Raw genomic sequence first — 21588 nt, 5'->3', positions numbered from 1 at the left:
GATCTTAAAATGATTAGGCTTTGGGAGAATATATTCTTGAAAAATGTGGGAATATGACACAATAACCTACCATAACTCAAACAAACCCTTCGATTTGAAGACTTACAGTAAACTAAATGAGTCTTTGACACTGAAGCAAAGACATGGAACGTTTACGCACTACAGTGCCGCGTGAAAGAGATTCAACACTGCTTAATCTAGGATAGCTAATCTGCAACGATGGCAATAATCCTAATCGGAGTTACTCTTGGCGATCTTCAAATCAATTCAATGTTGTTAATGTGGGACGCGGGCCTTTGGCCAATTAACACGCCGACCAAACAAGTGAAACCAGCACCCAAGTTATATCAACAAAGCGCCCCTGCTTGATCTACAACACAATCGTTCCGGATCCTTTTTGTTGTTAAGAGCTCGTGAACCAGGAAAAAACGTCGAAAACGCGAGGAATGCAAACAGAGATCCCGACTTGCTCCATTCAACCGATACTTGGAAGAACACTAGCAGTAGTTTCGGAGAGGCGGCGTCTTGTCCCGTCACTTTACCTTGTTGAAGGCGAAGAGCTCCTGTTTTATCTTCTCTCTCTGCGGGTCAGTGCCCTGCCGACGAAATCTAAACTTCATCATTTTGAAGCCGGGTTGAGGGGCGCAAAACAGGGGGCAGAACACGAAGGGAGTAGGTATCACCCGGGCTGGGCGGTGTAGTCGGACGCGGCTAAACTAGCGTACTAGCTCGCCGGCTAGCCCGTGCGGGGTGAGCGCGAGGCTTACGAGGCTGCGACGCTACAGCGGGCGGCGGTTCTCCTCTTTTCAGTCCGTCTGGACCGACTCGGCTCGGGGAAGGTTTTGACCACTGCTCCCCCTTCTCTCGGTTCACACGGACCCCCTTTGTTAGCAGCCAATGAGAGCGAAGAAATCTGGGGGCAATTACTCAGCGACGCCCACACAGGCAAGAACACAGCGGTAGTGTTGGGTTTGTGGCACAGAATGCACCGCGCAGAAGCACTTCCTGTTAAAGTCCATAGGCAAGCGTTGAAACGGCATGTCATGGTAGTTAAAATGAACCTCAACATTATAAAGTTCAGTGATAAAAGAATTGATCCACCTTTTTGATTTCGAAAAGGAATTTTGATCCTTTGAAGGATAGTGGTCACTTCTTTGGAAAGTTATTCAAAAGTTGACACTTATATAATTAACCATTTACAGGGTAACTGACTGTTTCGGTCATTAAAAAAAAGAAATTGTATGTTTATATGCATATATATATATATATATATATATATATATATATATATATATATATATATATATATATATATATATATATATATATATATATATTTCAAGTTCATGATTTATATTATTTTTATATAGTTATAAATATATTTCTGAACTATTAATTCGTTATCCCCCCAAGGGTCACGAGGGGGTGCTGGAGCCTATCGCAGGCGACTACGGGCACCCGGAAGGGTACACCCTGAATTGTTGGCCAGCCAATCACAGGGCACAACGAGACGGACCAACATTCACGTTCACACTCATACTCAGGGGCAATTTAGAGTGTCCAACAAGCTTCTGAATTCATTCATTTTCATACCACTTATCCCCACAAGGATCGCGGGGGTGCTGGAGCCTATCCCAGCCAACCAGAGGAAGCAGGTGGGGGACACCCCAAAGTACATCACAGATGCACCTAAATATAAGTAGGTGAACCCATTAATTAAATCATTCATATTCTGTACCACTTATCCTCACAAGGGTCGCAGGGGTGCTAGAGCATATTCCAGCTGAGTTCAGGCACCAGGCCATTGACGCCCTGAATTGTTGGCCAGCCAATCGCAGGACACAAGGACACGGACAACCATTCACACTCACTCTCATACCTAGGGGCAATTTAGTGTTCAACCAGCCTACCATGCATGTTTTTGGCATGTGGGAGGAAACCGGAGTACCTGGGAAAAAAAACCATGCATGCCCGAGCAGAACATGCAAACGCCACACAGTGAGAACCAGCTAGGGATCGAACCCTAAGTGATTTGGATTTAACATTTAATTAATACATTTTTTCTATGGATGGATTTTATTCCGGTTACCTTTTCCCTTTTTAAAAACTGGATTTTTATTCACATGAATAATCATTTTAGAACACTCAAAGACACTTTACATTGCATTTGTCATACACTCCACACCAGTAGATGGTAACAAAGAGCCAATGTTGTCCTGAGGCAGTCTGACAAATGCAAGGTAACCTTAATTGAGGTATAAAATAAAGGCACCTGTGTAAAAGAAACATATTTACTCATAATAGCTGCTTATACTACAAACTGATTGAAAATTATTTCACGATTTTATGATAAATAATAATATTTATACCCACATTTTACACAACATTTCAAAATAAATGCTGACAAATTTGCATTGTAAAATGTGAACTCCATCTGCTCTCCACCTTGAATCCATGGCCGGCAGTAAAAATGATTAATTCAGTGTCTGTAACACTCCCCTCCCCACAGTATAAAAGCAAAAGTTATGTTAAAGTATACTTGGAATGCACAAAATGTTAACATCTGCAAAGACAAACAGGAAATAGTAGTTGGCAGCTACCACAATAGAACTCCATACTCTTACTCTTAGAATAAGGGTACATTATACAGTAGCTGTTCAAATTTAGTATAGCTGTAATCAAGGCCAGCCAAACCATTGTATTGTTCAGAAAGGAAGCCCTACTCATCCCAATTTCCTAAGAGTCATCCATGTGACAATAGGAACTCAGCAAAGACAGAATTGGTGACACTGACTTCCACTTTTGTGTCAAATTGTGTGACTGCACATTCATTCATACCTAGGGAGAATTTAGAGTGTCGAACCAGCCTACCAAATCTTTTATTTTCCATACCACTTATCCTCACAAGGGTTGTGGAGGTGCTGGAGCCTATCCCAGCCCTTGTGCAGGACACAAGGAGACACACAACCATTCACGCTAACACTTATATATAGGGGCAATTTAGAGTGCCTCACAGTTCTGGGGTTGAGAGTTCAATCCCAGATCACTGTGTGGAGTTTGCATGTTCTCCCTGGGCTTGTGTGGGATTTCTCTCTGTACTCCGGTTTTCTCCCACATCCCCAAAACATGCAGAGTAGGCCGATTGAACACTCTAAGTTGTGAGAGCGTGAATAGTTGTCTGCCTCCTTGTGCCCTGAGATTGTCTGGACAGATTTAGGGTATCCCCTACCTGGTGCCCATAAGTAGCTGGGATAGGCTCCAGCACCCCACGCAACCCTTGTGAGGATACGCGGTTTGTTAAATGAACAATGAACCAGCCTACTATGCATGTTTTTGGAATGTGGGAGGAAAATACCTGGGAAAAACCTACACAACCCACATGCAAACACTGAATGGTCCAGACCTGGGTACAAACCCTCGACCCCAGAACTGTGAGGCTGTCACGCTAACCACTCGTCCACCGGGCAGCACATTTGAAACATTGTATATAGTTGTTTTGAGGGTAGTGCTGTTCTTTCTTAGTATATAAAAGATAAGTGGGATGTGGTGCATATATTAGGAGGTCCAGAGATAAAATATTCATTTTTTTTAAATAATTGTTGAAATTAGGTGTTGATGTGATTAGATAAAATAACAACCCAAACTTTTTTAAACATGGAATTGTCTAAAATATTTCACTACCATGTTATGAAGTAGATATAAATTTTCCAGATACTAAAAAGAGAGGTAGATTCAGTATATTCAATGGACATGGGGAAAACTATATGTGCTACAGCAGGGGTGGCCAAACAGGTCCTTGAGGGCTGCTGTGGGTTCAGGTTTTTGTTCCAACCGATCCAGCAAGGCACTTTGACAATGAGATTTCTGCAGAAAAAAAGAAGCACCTGACTGCAATCCACTGATTGCACTTGTAGGACACCAGATTGGTGAAAAGGTGTCCTTTTGATGGGTTGGCATGAAAACCCACATCCACTGCAGCCCTTTGTGAAATAGTTTTGACCCCCCTGTTCTACACTTGTGCTTTTGGATTGGATTGGATTGGTTAGCTTTATTCATCCCGTATTCGGGAAAATTCATTGTGGCAGTAGCAAGAGGGTGATTAGACAGAACAACAAAGCAAAAGCACGAAGTACAAAGCAGCAAAAACACAAAACGAGCAAGAGTGGACGGAGCTACCGCCGCCGGCTGCCACTTGAACGGCGCCATCTCCGCTGTGGTAGCTAAAACGGATACAGACTCAAAAAGACGTTGTAAAGTTGGACAAAAACTGGAACCACACACAGGAAGTCTTCCACAAGATGGGGAACTTCTGCAGACTGGGACCGAGGTACAGAATATGCAGAGTCACTCTTCCAATCTTATCCGCACAGTTCCTCAGTAGTCTGGAGCTGAAGACAACAGTAACAGAGTAGAGCCCCTCGACTCCGTTGCTGGTAAGCGCCGACAGCTCTTCCACCTTATCCCATGATGGAATGGTTGGTCAGAAGCGTTGCTTCTTCTCCCGGCACTTTTGTCCAGCTCCAAATTTCCAGCGGTAATTGAGTTGTTGGTCCTTCTGCTGCGTATTGTAACAGCTAGTCCCATGTGTATGACAGCGTAGGCATGGCTGAATGGTTCCAAAAAAAGAAGTAGCCGAAAGAAGCCAGGCTAACAGAACAAAGAAAGTTGGAAAAACATTAAAGTAAAAAGTATAAGGTACAAAGTAAAGTAAAAAGGAATGTATTAAGAAATATTAAAATGTAATAAAAAAAAAGATAGAAGGGCTGTAAAACACGAAAAACATAAGAGTGGACAGAGCTACTGCCACTGGCTTCAGCGTGACGGCGTAATGGTTATTCAATTTTCGGTATTGTATGTAGTATTTCTGTCTTAAAATGGCATATACCATGACATCACAACTTTATTTTGTGAAGATTTTGGCTTTTCTACATGAAAAAAATGCATTACATCATGCCAGGCAGGTCTTATGTTATGTTTTTATGCTATAGTAGTGTGATTTCGCTTGGTGGCAAAGTGAGTCTCTTTTCTCTGGCAGAGAGCATGTTCTCCATGTGCATGGCAACCACCCTACATAGCTCAAGGCCCTGGAAAACACATCATACGAAGAATGTTAGTGATTAAATTTAAAAAAACAATTATCAAGAATGACAACGAAACAAGTATACACTTAGCAAAACACCTGCTCGAGCTGAAGCTGTGTTGTGCGTTGGTTGAGCAAGTCTCCTATCATTATCTCAACGTATGGGTAACTTGAGCCTGATGTTGGTCTCTGGGTGCGAGTCGACTGGACCTCTTTTAAAGGAAATCGCACCATGGTCTCCTAACCAGATTTATAAATAAAAGCATAGTGTACACAAATACATTAAAATGTACAGTAGAAACTGAAAATTGTGAAAGTTTTTTTTGAAGAACAGAATAAAGGCTTGTTTGGTAATTTATGCAAGTAAATTATTGTTATTAAAGATGACAAGAATTAATTCGCTATTTGAATCAGGCTGATCTGATTTGTTTATAGAGCCATGTGACTGAAATACTAAGTACTTCTTGTCCATGACTGACATAAAATCTCATTTCTCATCTCATTTTCTGAACCGCTTTATCCTCACTAGGGTCGTGGGGCGTGCTGGAGCCTATCCCAGCTGTCTTCTGGCCAGAGGCACGGGACACCCTGAATTGGTGGCCAGCCAATCGCAGGGTACAAGGAGACAAACAACCATTCACGCTCACACGCAAACCTAGGGGCAATTTAGAATGTCCAATCAGCCTACCATGCATGTCTTTGGAATGTGGGAGGAAATCGGAGTACCCAGAGAAAACCCACACAGGCTGGGGAGAACATGCAAACTCCACACAGGTGGACCGACCTGGATTTGAACCCAGGTCCCCCACTGTGAGGCTGATGCGCTAACCACTCATCCGCTGGGTCGCCCTGGCATAACATGAAAACATTTTGAACTTTTTGGGGGATAGTTTTTTTTCTTCCACAGAACTCACAATATTACCCCTTTTGAGGGATTTGAATTTTGATTTTCTCCTATACTTTTTTGCATATTTTAACCTTGTCAGCCTAAAACAGCACAGCAATCCAATAGAGGGGGCCAAATGCTATGTTTTAATGTATTTTTCACTGTAGTTTAAGAGTTAGGCAACAAAACCCCATTCAACTCATTCATACTCATTCAATTACTCGAATTAGATTGATTCATAAGAAAACTTAAGTAACACTTCATCAGGTTGTGATGTCTGTTTAAATTCGTTGTGTGTGTGTGTGTTGTGTGACAGCATCTCATACGTGAGTGTCTTTGTTAAGGAAGTGGAGTCCATTAAGATTCACCGCCAAGATACAGGGAGCTTTGATGGAGGCCGAGCTAGAACTCTGGATGTAGAAGAAGGAAGAACCAAACATGGGAAAGGGACTCACCAGACCTGAGGGCAAGACATAGAGATTCACTTACAACGGATCTACTGCTACTACAAAGCTGCTGTGATCTGCTGTCTTACCAAGAAACTGTGCACAGGCCTGGTGTGGGGTTAAATGCTGAACCTTCTGCATATGTTGAGTTATCATGCTGAGCCACTGCTGTGGATTTTGTTTGCTGTACAATTTTGATGGAATATACTCCTGCAGCTCATGTCTGAACATGCACAACACATACACAAAAGCTAGTATGAAATATAAAATAGTAACTTAATGTGCATGCTGCTTTTACGGGCTGAAGTCCCATCATGTTACAATTCAGGTTATTCTTCTTGTGGACACTACCTTTAAGTCCTACTGCTCTGTCATTTGTGAATCGATTGACTTGAAAATTGGTACCTACTTAGTACAGGCAAATATCTATTAATCCTCAGAGCTTGATTTGTGATTTTCTGTACCAGGGCTGATTTATTGAGGAATTCTTAGCCAGTACGAGGTAGCCAGCTATAGAGTAGGAATTTGCTAGTAGAGGGCAGGACAGACGTACTATTTTTTTATGATTCATGCTCTTTGCTGTAAAGGCAGGCATGTAAAAAGCAAGAGTTGAAAACGATAATTGTCTTATCGTTTTCAGCTCTTGCATCTTACATTTAAGGACTGTTTGAAACACAAAAATACAAAACAAAAAACAGTAGACCTGGAATAAGTTGCCATTTTTAGGCTGAATATAGAACAAAAACATATGTTTTGATAGATATTATCAAATAGACCGCTGAAAATCTGATTTGGTGTGTTTAAAGTTCACAGTGTAACACTGCATATTTTCATACCCAAAGGTGTTTTCAATATTATACTTACAATTTTTAGTTAAGCGAGAGGATCAATAATTATATCCATTCTCTGTGTTATGCAGTAGAATTGTGCTTAACTGTAAAATCTTCAATTTTGTTTTTTCATTCAGGTACCTGCAGGACTTCAGTGCCTACACTATGATATTAAACATAAATCAATTAACAAAGGAATATATTGAAGGAATGTTTACATGATGGGCAGATTGACAGCATCTTTGGCACGGTGCTGTAGAGCAGCTAGTCTGGAAAGCTGTTGCAGATGTTGTTCACTGGCCTTAGTTAGTGAGACCACACTCAGTAAGGCTTTCAGGTAATCAGGCAATACCTAGCACAAACACAAGTAAGTCATTTATTAGTCCTCACTTTTGAGTACCCCATTTAAGGGAATATATACAATTGCAACTGAAGAAACACGAGGAATACAATACACTACATTACTGAAATGATGACATGTGGTAGTGGTAAAAAAAACATTAATTCAACAATAAGGTCATTGATCATTTTACCTGGTTATAAAGCATGGTAACATAAAGTTCATTATCAAGTTTCAAAGCAAGGCTCCATATGACTCTGCGGAACCAAAGACTGTAGTTGGCATCAACTAGTTCCGCTTCTGTAGCAACATCCAAAATATATTCCCTCTTGATTAGGGGACGGACATTCTGACCTACAAAAAAATGATTAAATAAAAATAAACCTTAGCAGTTATAAATGGAAATTATTCTAGTTATCATTATTACCTCCGTTTGTGACCAAAAAGATGGCATATTCATCCAAAGCTTCCACTCTGTGTAGGTCCATTTCATAACAAAGCTCCTCAATGGCATCCAGTGCGACCTGACATGAAAGATTACGTTCAAAATTATCCAGGTACCCCCGCGAACCTTGTTGAGGATAAGCGGTACAGAAGATCGATGCATATTCTAGGCACATACTGGATTTGTCTGAAGCCTAGTATAACATCATTTTTACTAAATCCAAAAGTTGGGTGTACACTTACAGAACATGTCTTGATTTTCAAGTGTCTTTCAAGCCCACCTGGCAGCAGAAACAGCTGTCTTTTGGAGCTCCGCCCTGCCTGTGCACGCATAACCCATCAGAAAGCTGTATTTAACAAACACGCTAAATGTAGGAGGCAAGGGTTCTTTAGTATACAATTGTTGTACTGATATGGCTCTAAAATTACATAATTGGTATCAAAAAGTACAGGGAAATATTGTGGCGATGCGGCGCAATATGTAATTTTCAAGCTGTAGTTTCCAACCACTGGTAGCCCTGCCCAAGATGGCCGCCTGCTAAAAACACAAAAAAAGGAGTTCATGCCCTACACCAGGGGTAGGGAACCTATGGCTCGGGAGCCACATGTGGCTCTTTTGATGGGTGCATCTGGCTTTTTGCTAACCTGTGAGCTAAAATATGGAAATCGCTGTTGACAGAACTGAGATATTACATTTAGAACTGCTTTAATCTTCTTCTATTTTTGCTTTAATCTTCTTTTTTTTTGCAGTAGACTCTTCTGGAATGCACCCTCTCATTGATTAGCAACAGCATAAGAATCTTTTAAAAAATATTCATTTTTTCCACTTTAAAAGTGGTGAAATTACAAAAAAAAAATTGAAAAGGCACTCGTTTACATGTATGTATTTTGACTTTTAAATTCGTAGTATGGCTCACAAGGAATAACATTTGAAAATATGAATTGTTTGTGGCTCTCTTCGTCAAAAAGGTTCCCGACCCCTGCCCTACACCAAGGGTGTCAGACTCGGGTTGGTTCGCGGGCCGTATTAACGTCAACTCGATTACATGTGGGCCGGACCATTTCAGATATAATATTTAGATATTTTTTTTTATAAATGGATTAAAAGCAACATTAAAAACAATGTTTATTTGAGGTTTTTTTCTTAGTAAGGGAAGATTTCTTTTAATCATTTGTTTTTCATTTCAAAAGGAAACCAAGTTTTTCTTTAATTATTTTCCATATTAAAGTGGAAAACTGAAAATAATTTTTAGATATTACAAAATGATTTGATGAAAAACACAGAAAAAAATGGATTAAAAAATGCAATTATTGATTTAAAAGTGACAAGTAGGCTTTTGTTGTTGATGATGACGACAGGGTCTATGTCCGATTATTATTATTATTAAAAGGGAGAAAATCTCGAAATATAATATACTTCTATAATCTTCATTTTAATTTGATCCTAAAACAGAAAGTCGGCTTTCCCGGGCCACACAAAATGATGCGGCGGGCCAGATTTGGCCCTAGGGCCGCCGCTTTGACACCTGTGCCCTACTCAAAACGATGATGCACATCAAAGGTGACAGTGAAAAAACGTTTGTTAATGGCTGCCACAATTACTTCTTCCTCTGGTCAAGATGCACCCTCCCAGCAATTAGTTTATGACTAGTACAGGGCATTCACCAATCAATAAGTCAACAAGAAAAATGCCAAAATATTACTTTAAAATCAAGTATGTAGTATTTTAAATAGTATATATCAGTATATGTATCAGAATCAACTGAAACCACACAATCAAAATTTGTATTGAGACGCAAAAGATGATCTGAGTGCAACAGTAGTCTTTGACACTAACCATCATTGCTTTCAATTCCATCGTGTTGGGGTACTGTAACCGTCCCCCATACTGAAACGTTTTCCTCAGGTTCTGCTCACATGCCTTGGCAATACCTGGAAACAAATAACACTCACTATCACAGGATGGATGGAGAGATGGTTAGCGACAAATTAATAGTTAGGCCCTGAACGTATGTGTACATAGATGAATGTCAAAAAACTGTATGATGGCTGGAGGGATTCATAGTTTTTGATAAATGAAAGAACAGACAGATGGGATGATTAATTGACAAGTGTTCTACCTTGGTATTGCAGTCCAATGCTGACACAGGCATCATGTAGAAAGCTGAGGAGAAATGGCTTCATCACAAGTGAGCAGCGATGGAAAGCAGTCAGGATGTACAACAGCCTCCAACCTCTCTGGCAACTGTCTCTACAAAATGAAACACAATCAGACGCTCGGTAAAACGTGTATTTCCTGTGAGTCTGTGTGGTGGAGTCTTACGGTTTGGAGCTGTCGTTGGCAGTGACTTGCTTCATCACCTGGCAATAAGCTTCATCTTTCATCAAGCCGTGATCAGCACTTAACTAAAGTTACAACATATGCATTCAAAATGATAAAGAAAAAATACAGAAAATCTGACATTATCTGCATTGACGACTGTACCTTCAATATGGTGGTGACAATGTCCTGTTCAGTTTGACCTTTCAGTGGCAGGTCTCCCATGAACTTCATTAGAGCTTTCAGTAAATATTGTTTACAATTATTGATTTCAACTATTTTTGATCAACTTTTACTAATCTAGACTCTATGTCTCCTCTCACCTGAAGAGATGTCAGCTGCCACTTTATTCATTCCACTGTCTGAAAAGTCAATCAGAGACCCTTGGAGTGGAGACTGGAAAGATATGAAATATTTAAAAAATGCATATGAATTGCTGGTTAAAAATGAAACAACATGACAGCAATGATAAATGCACAGTACCTTGGAGAATTTGATCATATCAGATGGATCCCTGCCCACCCTCCCCCTTTTGACCTTTGGATCACTGTGGAAAAAATACAAGCAAAAGATTTTGTATGGGAATTCATTGGCATCTGAGTTTGATTGTAAAGCGTTACGATGCTTCTTACTTCCTGTTTCTCTGTGCTTCTCTGAAGTACATCTTAGCAAACTCACACATGTGGTACTGGTTACCATAGACGGACATATCATGAAATTCTTCATCAGGGTTCTCAACGTATGTGTCCTTTACTACCTGATACCATGAGTAGCATTCTGTTATTCTTCCATTCTTATACTAAATAAACAAAACATCCCATTTAAAAGCTCTGTCATTACAAATATATGAATGGTCAGTTTTAATTTTTTGAGTACTTTGAGTCATGTTTAATTGTAACACATTCATACTTCTGTGGAGCGGTCAAGTTCTTGGGCCGCGACAGCTGAGCCCAACGCTACGGCAACAGCAGCAGAGGCAGCGACGCACCCTTGTCGGTCACGAGGCTCCAACCTTTCATTTGGGAGAAGCAGGAAGTCTGGAGCGGCCACAGGTCGAACATGTTCCATAGGAAAAACTCCAGACACACCATGGACGGCCCCGAACCGCCAGCCTGCGCACAGTATTTCCAATTTAATCATAGTTGTCAGTAGTCAGGTGCTGCTTGTTTCAGAAGAAACCTCATTGGTTAAATTGTCCTCGTTGGATCGGTTGGAACAAAACCTGGACCCACTACAGCGCTTTGTGCAATACTTTGGACACCCGTGACAGAGAAGGTAAAAAACAGTTTGCCTACCCACCAAAATCAGATGTGTCTCTCTTGATATCTTCCAGAAGTATCACCTTTTTCTTCACGATGCAGCCGTAACGTTTCCCTAAGGAAACATAAGTGCTTCATAGACATATCTTGAAGCCTAGGGTCAATGTACTGTAAACAGCAAATCAAATCAATCAAATCAAAAAGCCTTTATTGTCATTATACACAGCTGTGTATAACGAAATTGGTGGTGCTACTCCACAAAGTGCGTTTTCCCCAGTAAAAACATAAATAAGTAATTTAAAAAGTCACGTCCGGGCAAGGTAATTCCAAAATATTGCACAGTCTAAGATATTGCATTGTTATTGCACATGTACTACATTTTGTGATTTATAGAGAGAGAGTACAGGTGTGGGTCTCACCTGCTTCCAGGCCATCCATGTGTTGTAGTCTGATGATATCTCCTTTATGGAAGCTCAGCAGTGTCCTGTCCTCATTGATGTAGTTCCTCACTGCCACCATAAACTTAGAATCCTGGCAACATGGTGGCATTTTATGCATTACTCTACATTGTAACATGTTGTGCACATAGAGAAGGCCCAAGCCCTGCCCCCATTGAGGACGGTGGGATTCTCTGGTACCTCATGGTAGGATACGATTTTTAATCCAAGATTTGCAAAGGGCTGTGAATGCTTATATTTTTAGTGCCATTGACGGGGTAGAAATCAAATCCATCTTGACAGAGCTAATTAATATTTTTTCAAAATGGAGTGGACATCTGGCACAGTCAATGGCACCCAATGACTGAATGTAGACATTTTTGCAGTGAACATTTCGGTGACTCCATCTTAAAACAATATATCCATTCTTGCTGAAATAATATCCAGAGTTTCACAATATCGATTTATTGCCACAGCCTAACCCATAGTTAGCGAAAATCTCCCTAAAAAATAAATATTCGACACAAGTTTGGTCCAAAGCAATATTTTTTTCTGTTACACATGGTTTTACCTAATCTATCACTATTGCGAGAAGAAGTGAGTGCCTTGCATACACACACATTCAAGGAAAAGCTTTCTGACCTTCTGAATCTCCGTGAGGAAGTAGTCAATCATGCTTTTGACCTGCTGGGCCCTAGCTGAAAACAGGATCAGCTTCTCATTGACCAGATTGAACTCCAACATGTTTTTGGACGGAACGGACACAAACAGGATGTCCGAGTAGCTGTTCATGAAGTCACAAACAGAGAGAGGAAATTGTTAACTTAAAATTAAATTATTTTAAATAGTTATGGCTACACTCTGTGGACATCTGTGGACAGGATATTAGCGTGGACACACCTATTAACCAAGTAATTAATGAATCAGGGTAATAGGTCAATGGAACCTGTTCATTTTTACCCACGTCTTTGACTATTTTCATGCTTCAAACAATGTAGGGCCAATCAAGGACAGTTTGTTAATCATAATTAACCATTTCGGGGACAGTAGTACAGTATAGAAATGTATTCAAAAGTTACCATAAGCTTAATTTATTCACTGCTAGCCCATGTCACAGAGTATGATGGCAATGGATGTCCAATCCATTTGGACTGGGAGGGACTAGAAGTGATAATTTAATTGCTTCCAGTTCCTCTCAGTTGAAATGGATCGGAGATCTATTGTCATCAATGGCAACGAAATGGTTTATGTACTATATATCACTTTAACAAGGTCAAAACGAAATAACGAAATATATATATTATATATATAATATATTATATATATATATATATATATATATATATATAATATTATATATATATATATATATATATAATATTATATATATATATATATATATATATATATATATATATATATATATATATATATATATATATATATATAGCAAAATACACAAGGCCACACTTAGTTGAATTTATGTCTTTAGTTTTCTTTTCCCCAAATTTTTTTAGGAAAATTTTGATTTGCCCTTTTTTTTATTCTCCTTTATATTCCTATTTTAAATTGTCGTTTTTATTCCCTATTTTCGTATTTTTCTTAGTGCTCATCGCAAAATGCATGCTGGCAACACTAATATACTACAATTGGATATTAAAGGGGGGCACAAAATATCCCACAGGCCACATGTTTGAGATCCATTTCAGAAAAAAATATTATGAAAGGGCTAAGATGCACCTGTAAGGTCTCAGTACTCTGAAGTAGTCTGGAGCAGTGGTAGTGCTCCTCACTAGTTTAAGCAGTTTAATGCCTTGATGTGACACAGACAACACCTGCACTCCTGTACCAACACTGCCCTGCAACACACAACATAATCATAAGCATGGTAATGGACATCTATGTATGTTTGTATGTCTTAGTATGTTACTGGTAAAGAAACCATAATGAAACGGGATGGAATAATGATTCAATATCTAATATGCTAAGCTTTATGGTTGTCCATTAAAAAAATGCCAAAAGCTCACAGAAGCTGGGAAAAGGCGAGAGAAGTAGATCTCCCATGAGTCTCTTGCCATGGTTACCACCTTCTTCTTAATACTGTCATTGTGAGTTCCTGTAACTTGATCCACCTGGTTTTCCACTGCAAGAAATACGTACAATAGGATTCATAATGGGTCATTACAGAAAACCTCCTTGTGATTGCAAAAGAAATGCACAACAGAAACTTGTTGGATGCAAGCACAAGATGTTATTCCAAATGTCATAAATTTGCGCAGTCTTATTCAAATTATATACCAAAGTAAGTTTTCATCTTTTCTCTTTCTTCGTGATTTATACGAATGCAGGCCTCAGAAAATGTATCATGTACCACCTGCAAAAGACAGAAAAATAAGCATTATATAAAAATGAGGCATACTACTTTTAAATGTTAGTTGTTGCTCCACAATATATGATTTGGACTGCATAACAGTAATGAATCTAAAAACTATTCATATAATATAATTCCAACCTGTCTGAAAACCATGTCCAACATCACTGGATCATTTAGGTTCTCTTTAGGATAAAACACCTGAAAGGAATTTTAAATATAAATGTTGAAAATCATTGTATAAAAGTGTATTTTTGATAGTATTATCAAATAACCTCCTTCCTCAGGTAAAGTTTCCATTGGACATTTGTGTAAGTATAATATTCATCACTGGTCCTGCTGTGGAGTTGCGTCTGGATGACGCAATCATCTTCGATTGGCAACTCTCTGCAAACTGGGCACATAAATCAGTCATTAACATATTTGCGATTAATTGGTAATTTGCAGAACAGTGGTATGTACTGAATGTAGTCTTAATTGTAAAATTGAGAAGGACAAATCACTTAAGAAAAATTGATCTTATAATAATAATAATTATCTTATAATAATTTCCGCAAATTTTTGAGAATAATTTCCATAGAAAATAGTATAGATTCACATATAAACCGCATTACACTTTAAGCCGCAGGCATTACAAAACATATTCAACATTCGATACCATATTTGAACCCCACATTTATTGTTTCTTTTTCTTTTAGTAATTCAAAAAACCTTACAAACACCGTACGACTCGTACGACTCGTACGACTCGTACGGTGTTTGTAAGGTTTTTTGGGGGTTTGTAAGGGGAATCATAATCATTTATAAGGGCAGTTATCGGCAGAGGTTGACAGGCATGGTAATTTAATCTATGTTGATGACAGACATTCAATCTTGTGGCTCTTAAAAACTAAAATAAAACTCTTTAGATGAGTGTCCAACAAAAAGATGACTGACGTTTGTTAATTTGAATCATCCTTCCAACTTCAAATGGATTGGACATCTAGCTTTTTCAATGATGGGCAATTAGTTAACGTGGAAAATGTAGAACTATCCTCCATTACTATCAATTAAGGAGCCAAGTAATGTAAAATAAATTTACTCCATGTTGACAAACCTTTCGAAAAAGGACTGAGTACAAATCATACTTTTGATTGTTTTGACAAACCAACAGTTTATCAGCCTGTAAAAATCCACATAGAAGACGCAGCAGGCTGATTTTAAGCCACAGGTTCAAAGCAAAGGAAAAAAGTATTCAAGTATACAATTACAGTAATTGTGTTTTAATTCCCAGATGAAAATAAAGCATTTAATGAAACTTTACCCACCAAACACAATTGCTATTAAATATTACGCATAGAAATCCAAATAAATAGTAGTCCTGCACCGGTATTGATACTAGTATCGATACAACACGAAAATGACGTCATCGGTAACCGAGAGGACGAAGAAATAAAGCGTCAAATCCACTCTAAGATTAAGCTTCCAACCGCCAATCAGCTAAACCAAGATGTCCGGAAGCTACGTACGAACCCTGCCCTAAAAAAAAGGAAAACTAGTTGCCCTTCCTAAGATGATGGTAAATGCCCAATTCTGTGGTGTCCAATCATTAATCTGCTGTGAATTTACATAAGTGTTTCACTAGTTTATGTCCAATCCATTTGAAGTGGAAGGGTGGCGGTGAATTAACAATGGATTGAAGGTCTACTCATCTCACTTGCAGCCTATGAGTTAATCAATTTCTGATCAAGCCATGATCGAAATTACTTTGCATTTGAGTATGCAGTATCAGACAAGTAAATACATTTCCCAAAATATTACAAGCGGGCAACATTAAGTGAACCATGGTATGTATGACATTAAAAAAAAATCTTACATAAGTGGCTTACCTTGCGGAGGAGTAGAACCCATGCTGGAAAGAGTTGGTTCAAGAGAATTTGTTATTTTTGCATCTCCCCTCTTTTGTTTATGATGGAACGATTGATATTTCTTCTGAGTCTGACACACAAAAAAAGGTCAGTGAATTTACTTTAATATGAATATAGTGATTATGTGCATGTTTAAAGTACTGCTTGAGGTAGATTAGCCATTTGGTCTTTTAGGATCTCCATGGCTTCTTCATGGGGGTCGGACTTCTTCAGAAATAACTTTCCTTCATCTTTCCTGGACATAGACCAGACATCATGGTGATAATTTCAATAATATCATTCATGTGAATTGGATATGTGTATGTCTGTGTGAATGGCACCGTCGGATTGAAGGTCCAGGGGGACTCATGCCAGGAGGCTGGTGCTGTTTAATAATGTCTTTGATATCATGGCTGGGCTCCATGCGCTCCGTGTTACTTAGACTGGCACGGACCACATCTTTAGGCTGATGGCCACTTGTTGGACCTGAAAATTGATTATTAAAAAAAGATGCAGACATACTTCTTACAAACGTCTCTAAATATAAAATATTCAAGTTCAATAGAAATATTTTGTCTCTAGATCTGAAAGAAATTCCAAATTACAACATTCAAAATGTCAGAAATTCGAATATACTCTTGTAGCATTCTGTATTTTATTTTGAAATTGTCACGATAGACTTGCCATTCTAATGTGGCTATCTCACAACACTCATCCTATTGGTTGATGCCAGACCGAAGGTAAACGCACTGTAGGTTAACGCGAGAGGCGGCTCGAGCAGGGTAGTGGCCACCGGTGGAGTAGGAGCGCGATTGTCTAACCAAAAGCCCCCTTTCCGGGCACATTTTCATCTTTTTCAGCATTTTTTGTTTTACCTCACAGGCCCTAAGAAGTTGAAAGTGCAAGTTGAAAGAAGAAGCAAGCTGTATTGATAATGTTCACGAGTCTATCGTCGAGCTTGACAACATATGCCATTTTTGAAAAATCATGAAAAGTCATCAAAGACAGTCTACATACATATTTACTAAGCTGCCAAACGTTGGCCTCCAACGCCCATTCATCTCAATGGATAATGTCTTTTGCATTTGTCATTCATTTGAAGGGCTTAATAAATAATTTTCTTATGTTTTTTTTCATCTTATTTTGTTTTTCACACATACCTCATATAAAACTTGGTATCATTTGCACATTTTTAAAGGCTTTCGGGAGTACTAGTAGGATATAAGAATGGCTGGAACAAATTAAGGCTTTTACATGCAAAAATGCATCTTTACTTTTGAAAATCCAACTGCATTTTACACGATATCAATATAGAAGCTTTAGGTCAATTTTGTCATTGTGACTTGACTGACTGAGGCAAGCCTAGACTTCTGAATCTGATATATAATCTCTGAAAATATCTTGTGTTGTGCAAAACATGTCAGACATACTCATTTGATGCCGAGGGGTGGACCTGGATGGTGAATCCTCTCGCTCTTGTGTCTGCAGAAATTAAAAGTATTGTATAAGCTGGTGGGCATTTATCAGGAATGTATGCTTGCAGGACAACAAGGTAAACTGTGGCTACTTACTGGACTGGCTGTGCGAGAGTGTTGCGGTGAGTGCATGTGATAATGTAATGGTCGCGACTGAGAAACAGGAAAGGAGGACATCATCTGCTGCTGGAGTGCAATGGCCTGCATTGTCATTTGCTGGGCCTGTAAAACATGCAGAGGAATTCTGAACTTACTGGAGATGATTTAATGAGGATTTGATGAGACAGGTGGAGAAAATTGCAGAAGCTAACCATGTATGATCGATAATTTCTAGTTAAGAAAAAAAATCGATGTTTTAGAAAATTATTCTCCATTTCGAGAATGCAGGAACTATTTGAAGTTTTGTTCAATATTTCAATATATTTACTGTGGCGGCCCAGTGGAGGCGCGGTTAGCACGTCGGCCTCACACGTCTGGGATAGAGGGTTCAATTCCACGTTCGGACATTCCTGTGTGGAGTGAGCATGTTCTCCCCGGGCTTCTGTGGGTTTTCTCCGGGTACTCCGGTTTCCTACCATATGCCAAAACCTTGCATGGTAGACTGGCTAAACACTCTAAATTGCCCCTAATATGGATGTGAAATGCTTCTCAGTTTCCTTGGCTGGGCACCAATCTAGGATGTCCACTGCCTGGTGCTCATAGTTGATTGGGATAGGCTCCAGCACCCCCTGTGATCCTTATGAGAATAACCGGAACAGAAAATGAATGAATGAAAATATGTACTGTACCAGAATGATGGCTTGCTGGTTGATGATGGCTTGCTGTTGTTGATTTATTACTGTCTGCTCTGTACCTGAAAGACAACCACATAATATACTTCCTGGACACGGGCAATAAACTGAGCAAAAACCCAAGTGTAAATCACAGCAAGCAATTGATCAAACCATAGAGGGACTTTTCATTCCTCTCTGTAGAAGTACTTTTGACAAAACTTTCTTCTACATGCCCTACGGCCACACATGCTGAAGAACACTTCATTACTATATCTGACGCACCTGTCAAAACAGGCAACCTTGGAATTACAGGCACGGGCGGAAGCGGGGGCAAGCCCAAATCTAGAGCACCAGCGCTATGTGATGCTACATCAATTGCACTCACTGGACCGGGGGCCACAGAGGAAGCCTTGGAAGGGGCTTCAGATGGGCCATGAGTGGATGGTTGAGTGAGCGTTGCATGTGTGGGAGTGGATGAAGTCGATTGATGGGATGGGTTTGTAGGACGATTGTACTGGTGGTATTGTTGTGGCTGCTGTTGTCGCTGCTCTTGGTGGTGGTGTTCATGATGATGGTGGTGAGAAGGAATGGGCATAGCAGGGATGGGTGGCATCATTCCTCCTGCTACTGGGAGCACTGGGACAGCTTGAGGTGCAGCAAGGAACACGCAAATATTAAAAGAATGTCTTTAATTAAATGGAACCAGTGTGGTCATTTAAGAGAGGAAAAGACATTTTATGGGTATATGATGAGCAAATGCGCAGCAAATCAGAGCTCCATAACCACAAGGTGAAGAAAAATAGGGAAATTTAAAAAAAAAAACTGATAGACTGTGTCATTTTGGGGGGGAAGCAGGAACTTGCATTGTGGGGAATGACTGAAATGCATGGATAATCTGTATGGTGGAGTAGTTGAAATCTTGAGGAAAGAAAGGAGGATGGATTTTGTGTAAGAATAAAAAAGATTTTCGGTGAGTAAAATCATTTTACTAAAATGTAGCTATATTCCTAAATAATAGTGCAATTTTATGATGTTATTATCGATCTTTTTTTGTATGTGTTGCAGCTGTAGCTGCAGAAAAAGCTTTATAGCCATAAAATGATTTTGGGGGCTGGATTGATTTGGATGGAGAATTACTGAAGGCCTAGGTGTGAAATGCACAGCCCCCCACTGTTATCAATATTGATACTGATATCAATCGATATTGGTGCAACACTAATTATCAATGCAAACCACATTTACTTATGTAATGTATCTTACCTCGACATTGTCCAAAACAGTAATAGAATGGGAAACTGACAATAAGGTAGTCACATTGGAGTAAAAAAAACGGAGAAATACAGTATTTTTCGAAAATAAATTGGCGTAAATGAAAAGACAGAGTGATCGCAACAAAATGACTATTTGGCCGCCCCGAGAATGAGAAGGGAGGAGGTGAGGTAAGCAATGCCATTTGTGTTTACATGAAGTTCTCATGCATTAAAAATGAGGCAGATCAGTCGCCATTACCGCCTAATGGAGAGTTGGATCATTTTCAAATGTGTTCTAAATCATCTAAAAAATTTATATATGTACATTTACTTGTATGTACATTTTGTACCATGCAATGCACAGATGTAGCATTTTAAAGTTGAACAGAAAACTGGAATTTCTGGAGAGATTGCATGGGGATCCTTTGCTCAAGTCCTATTTATTTGGGGGAAATGTCACTTTTTTCTCCCTGTTAACTCACTGGCTGCCGTTGAAAGTGCTTCCTGTCCAATCTATTTTGACTGGGAGGGTTTATTTGCCTTGTCAAAAGGGATTGGACGTCAAGTGCCATCAGTGGCAGTGTGAGATGAGCATTCACAGCCAGTCCTCTAACTTTAAATGATTTTGATGTTAAAGGCAGGCAATGAGTTTATTTTGCATTACTGCTTTGTTCATTTTTAGGTACTTCAGGTTCACTTTCTGTGCATTTTGGATAATTTCCTGTTGAGTTAGCAGGACATGCCCTGTTGAATTTAGGATATGAGTGTGAATGAGCGTCTGTCTCTCAGTATGCCTTGCGGCACCTGTGTCAAAGTGGCGGCCCAGGGGCCAAATCTGGCCCGCCGCATCATTTTGTGTGGCCCGGGAAAGTAAATCATGAGTGCCGACTTTCTGTTTTAGGATCAAATTAAAATGAAGAGTATAGATGTATATTAAATTTCCTGATTTTCCCCCTTTTAAATCAATAATTGTAATTTTTTAATCCGTTTTTCTGTTTTTAGTTCAAAATCATTTTGTAATATCTAAAAATATATTTAAAAAAGCTAAAATAAACATTGTTTTAGATCTAAAAAAAACCTGAATATTCAGGGATTTTAATCCAGTTCTTTTAATCCATTTATTTAAAAAAAATCTAAATATTATATCTAAAATGGTCCGGCCCACGTGAAATCAAGTTGACGTTAAAGCGGCCCGCGAACCAACCCGAGTCTGACACTCCTGCCCTACGGCTAACTGGCGACCAGTCTAGGATGTGGTCAGCCTTTTGCCCGAAGACAGCTCGGATAGGCTCCAGCAACCCCAAAACCCTTACGAGGATGCGCAGTACGGAAGATGAATGAAAAAAAAGAACAAACGGTTTGTGCAATTATATGATATTTGTGTATTCTTTAGAGCAGAAAGAATATATGCAGAAAAAAAATTCATCAATATCCTGACAAAAAGCCAAAGTAAGTGTTCATAATTTTTTCAAATGTTTTACCTCCAGGGTGTATTCCAGGTGGATACGACCTACTTGGAATGGGATTACTCTCCCCCTCTCCTCGTCCTCGCACTGAGATGCCTACACCTCTACCACTCTTAATCCTTGCTGCCAAATTTCCAGTCTTTTCCACGTCCTGAAAAAATATGTTGGACAGGTAAAGTAAAAAGGATATTACACCACATGTCATCAAACATTAAAGTTACAAAAAAAGTGTATCTGGTAGAGAGTAAAGATCACATGGTGATGTCCAAGGAAATACCAAAAGTAATGGAAACCAAGGACCAAGACATTTTAAGACTAGACTTTC

At 39.3% G+C, this 21588-nt stretch overlaps 2 protein-coding genes across 2 annotated transcripts in view; both read right to left on the bottom strand.

Moving 5' to 3' along the window:
• llgl1 (LLGL scribble cell polarity complex component 1) overlaps window positions 1-987 on the bottom strand; it is a 39847-nt gene extending 38860 nt beyond the window's left edge. The window contains exon 1 of the mRNA XM_077618985.1: window positions 543-987. Coding sequence (XP_077475111.1) covers window positions 543-623 — 81 coding nt within the window. The 5' untranslated portion in view covers window positions 624-987. The remainder of the gene's footprint in view (window positions 1-542) is intronic.
• Window positions 988-4897: 3910 nt separating this feature from the next.
• myo15aa (myosin XVAa) overlaps window positions 4898-21588 on the bottom strand; it is a 39561-nt gene continuing 22870 nt past the window's right edge. Inside the window, exons 36-66 of the mRNA XM_077618550.1 lie at window positions 21279-21414; window positions 18563-18627; window positions 17871-17996; window positions 17730-17781; window positions 16641-16785; window positions 16462-16555; window positions 16282-16390; window positions 14689-14807; window positions 14555-14614; window positions 14341-14416; window positions 14070-14185; window positions 13783-13901; window positions 12685-12826; window positions 12025-12136; window positions 11646-11720; window positions 11256-11458; window positions 10979-11103; window positions 10830-10893; window positions 10670-10742; window positions 10512-10585; window positions 10350-10432; window positions 10147-10277; window positions 9864-9958; window positions 8270-8347; window positions 8010-8106; window positions 7776-7936; window positions 7461-7594; window positions 6502-6635; window positions 6293-6426; window positions 5180-5320; window positions 4898-5084 (exon numbers count right to left, since the gene is read on the bottom strand). Of these exons, the coding sequence (XP_077474676.1) occupies window positions 4983-5084; window positions 5180-5320; window positions 6293-6426; window positions 6502-6635; window positions 7461-7594; window positions 7776-7936; window positions 8010-8106; window positions 8270-8347; window positions 9864-9958; window positions 10147-10277; window positions 10350-10432; window positions 10512-10585; window positions 10670-10742; window positions 10830-10893; window positions 10979-11103; window positions 11256-11458; window positions 11646-11720; window positions 12025-12136; window positions 12685-12826; window positions 13783-13901; window positions 14070-14185; window positions 14341-14416; window positions 14555-14614; window positions 14689-14807; window positions 16282-16390; window positions 16462-16555; window positions 16641-16785; window positions 17730-17781; window positions 17871-17996; window positions 18563-18627; window positions 21279-21414 (3375 nt within the window). The 3' untranslated portion in view covers window positions 4898-4982. The remainder of the gene's footprint in view (window positions 5085-5179; window positions 5321-6292; window positions 6427-6501; window positions 6636-7460; window positions 7595-7775; window positions 7937-8009; window positions 8107-8269; window positions 8348-9863; window positions 9959-10146; window positions 10278-10349; window positions 10433-10511; window positions 10586-10669; window positions 10743-10829; window positions 10894-10978; window positions 11104-11255; window positions 11459-11645; window positions 11721-12024; window positions 12137-12684; window positions 12827-13782; window positions 13902-14069; window positions 14186-14340; window positions 14417-14554; window positions 14615-14688; window positions 14808-16281; window positions 16391-16461; window positions 16556-16640; window positions 16786-17729; window positions 17782-17870; window positions 17997-18562; window positions 18628-21278; window positions 21415-21588) is intronic.

The sequence above is a fragment of the Stigmatopora argus genome, chromosome 14 (assembly GCF_051989625.1).
Source record: "Stigmatopora argus isolate UIUO_Sarg chromosome 14, RoL_Sarg_1.0, whole genome shotgun sequence".
NCBI classification, from domain to species: domain Eukaryota; kingdom Metazoa; phylum Chordata; class Actinopteri; order Syngnathiformes; family Syngnathidae; genus Stigmatopora; species Stigmatopora argus.
This window is presented reverse-complemented; position numbering and strand designations above follow the sequence as displayed.